Here is a 2,885-nt window from a genome sequence, read left to right on the forward strand (position 1 = left end):
ATACAAAACTATAGACTTTGTATTTTGACATCACAAACATCTAATTTGAACCAGTTGATGCATTCAACTTACCACATGACACAAAGATCAAATAATATATAATACTAAAATTTGATACCAAATTTATTGACATACATTCATGTTCATGGTTATATGTTACATATAAATATTAGTACAGTATTATAGGTCAAAAAGTAATAAAATTAAATGTGTAAGCTGTTGAATAAACAGGCAGATCAAACTGTTGTTTAACATGTTAAAAAAAAGGTCACAAACTTGACTAACAAACTTTTTTAACCAAAATAACTGGCACGGGCCAAATCAAATACCAAAATGTGAACACAACATTTACATGGGTTGGGTTGTTTTGTACCTGGGATTATGTGCTTGGTGATTTACAGAAACATTGATATGTTGTAATATAAAAAGTAAAAGCACATTCAATTATATACTTACTGTAAATTTTAGATTTGAACATTTTTAATACCACACTATCAGCTTCTACTTTTTAATCTGGTCAGAGATTTGAGCAGTGTTTACTACGTTGATGAAGAGAAGTTATTAAAATACTGGTATCTAAAAACAAACGTTTTTTTTTCCTGTACTTTTACATATTTCTAAAAAAAATGTGCCAGGGATCTGTCTATTAACCATTCTGGCTTGAATATGTGCTGGCTTGCAGGTAAACATTTTATGTATTCTCAAGAAATGTTTCTTTTAAGATCTGGTTGAGATAGGACTTTACTAGAAATCCTTGGTCATCAGTAATTCCTTATAAACTGTTTATAGGTTACGGGAAAGTGTGGAAGTGTCTTGGTACGACTGATTCCTGCTCCTCGGGGTACCGGCATTGTGTCGGCTCCTGTACCCAAAAAACTACTGACCATGGCAGGAATTGAAGATTGCTACACATCAGCTCGTGGGTCTACTGCCACCCTTGGAAACTTTGGTGAGTGTTAAACCATGAACTCTGATGCTTAAAAATACAACGTTTGTTCTCGTATATCACAAGTTGTAGTCATGCAGAGGTTATTTTACATTTCAAGTATAACAATCTGCACAGTATCCTAAACTGGTATAAAACACAGATGTTAAAAAAAGTGAATATCATATCTGTGGTACCTATTGGAACTGTATGAATTCATTTTTGTACTCTATAAAAAATGTGAATACTACTTTCTGTAAGTTTAAATATTAAAGAAAGGTTAGTTTTTATGTATGAAACACACAGATAAAAAGTGAATATCATATCTGTGGTACCTATTGGAACTGTATGAATTCATCTTTGTACTCTGGTTCTATAAAAAAATGTGAATACATACTTTCTGTAAGTTTAAATATTAAAGAAAGGTTAGTTTTTATGTATGAAACACACAGATAAAAAGTGAATATCATATCTGTGGTACCTATTGGAACTGTATGAATTCATCTTTGTACTCTCTATAAAAAATGTGAATACGTACTTTCTGTAAGTTTAAATATTAAAGAAAGGTTAGTTTTTATGTACGAAACGCACAGATAAAAAGTGAATATCATATCTGTGGTACCTATTGGAACTGTATGAATTCATCTTTCTACTCTGGTTCTATAGAAAATGTGAATACGTACTTTCTGAAAGGTTAGTTTTTATATACGAAACACACAGATAAAAAGTGAATATCATATCTGTGGTACCTATTGGAACTGTGTGAATTCATCTTTGTACTCTGGTTCTATAGAAAATGTGAATACGTACTTTCTGAAAGGTTAGTTTTAAAAACAACACATTTTTTATTTTAAATATTTATCAGCAGTAGAAGGTCAGTGCTGAATACGCAACTTTAAACAATTAAACAAAATACTAAACTAATAAAACTGTTAGATATAAATATGTAGATGTTTCATTTATGATTCAGAGAAGCTGGGTTTGTGAATGTTATTAATTACCAAAAAGTCTGTTTTTTGGTTTCACTACTCTGCTTATCATTTGTATTTTCTTCTTGAACTCCCCAAAAAGTGGATCTTTCTACCTGGTTGAGCTTAATTTTTCTCACTGAATTAGTAAAAATAAATCCAAGAAGGTATACGTGTATAATTATCATGAGAAGGCTTCTAATTCTCATCTTTTCTTCTCAGCCAAAGCCACGTACCTTGCTATTCAGCAAACCTACAGTTATCTAACACCTGAGTTGTGGAAGGAGAATTTGTTAACCAAGTCACCCTACCAGGAGTTTACGGACTACCTGATTGCATCACAGAAGGCTGTGGGTGCTGCTAGGCAAGAACAGCCAGCATAATAAACTTTGATACTTTTTTTTAAATAATGTAGTTTTAAACACTGTGTTATTCCATTTATGTATTGGTCTAAGAAAAGGGAAAATAAAAATTTACACCCAATAATACATACTTTTAAAGTTCTCTGTGGCAACTTCAAAACTGTAGATAGACATGAATTTTTGTTAAATCACCTGGAGGAAATGTCTCGTAGCAAAGTGTCACTTTACGTTACTATAGCAGAATCTGTTTTTATTTTATATGAAATATCTGATTTGTATTTCACGGTTTTCAACGATTTGGTCAAACAAATGTCTTTTAATTTCATGCTAAATGTAGAAGAATATATCAGGAGAATTTGATCAATGTTATTCTATGATCACAAAACTAATTATATATGTACATACAAATTAATATCTGGGAATTATGTTAGGAATCTGAAAAACTATGAGTTTGTGTGATGGTAACCAGTTGGTGAGGAAATAATTAACACGTGACATAATACAGACTGTTGTAGTATGTGGTTACCTTCTATTAAAGGTGGTTAAAGTAAACCCAAGAAGAACAGCTGTTGTAAAACCACTTGTTAATCAACACGTGAAATCACTGTTATAGTATGTGGTCACCTTCTA

The 2,885-nt window shown here is 31.5% G+C and overlaps 1 protein-coding gene across 1 annotated transcript in view; it reads left to right on the forward strand.

Annotated features, from left to right (window-relative positions):
- Positions 1-2,381, forward strand: part of LOC106476492 (40S ribosomal protein S2-like) — a 6,552-nt gene extending 4,171 nt beyond the window's left edge. The window contains exons 3-4 of the mRNA XM_013937150.2: positions 790-949; positions 2,116-2,381. Coding sequence (XP_013792604.2) covers positions 790-949; positions 2,116-2,276 — 321 coding nt within the window. The 3' untranslated portion in view covers positions 2,277-2,381. The remainder of the gene's footprint in view (positions 1-789; positions 950-2,115) is intronic.
- Positions 2,382-2,885: the final 504 nt, after the last annotated feature.

Source organism: Limulus polyphemus, unplaced genomic scaffold (assembly GCF_000517525.1).
Source record: "Limulus polyphemus unplaced genomic scaffold, Limulus_polyphemus-2.1.2 Scaffold10723, whole genome shotgun sequence".
Taxonomy (NCBI): domain Eukaryota; kingdom Metazoa; phylum Arthropoda; class Merostomata; order Xiphosura; family Limulidae; genus Limulus; species Limulus polyphemus.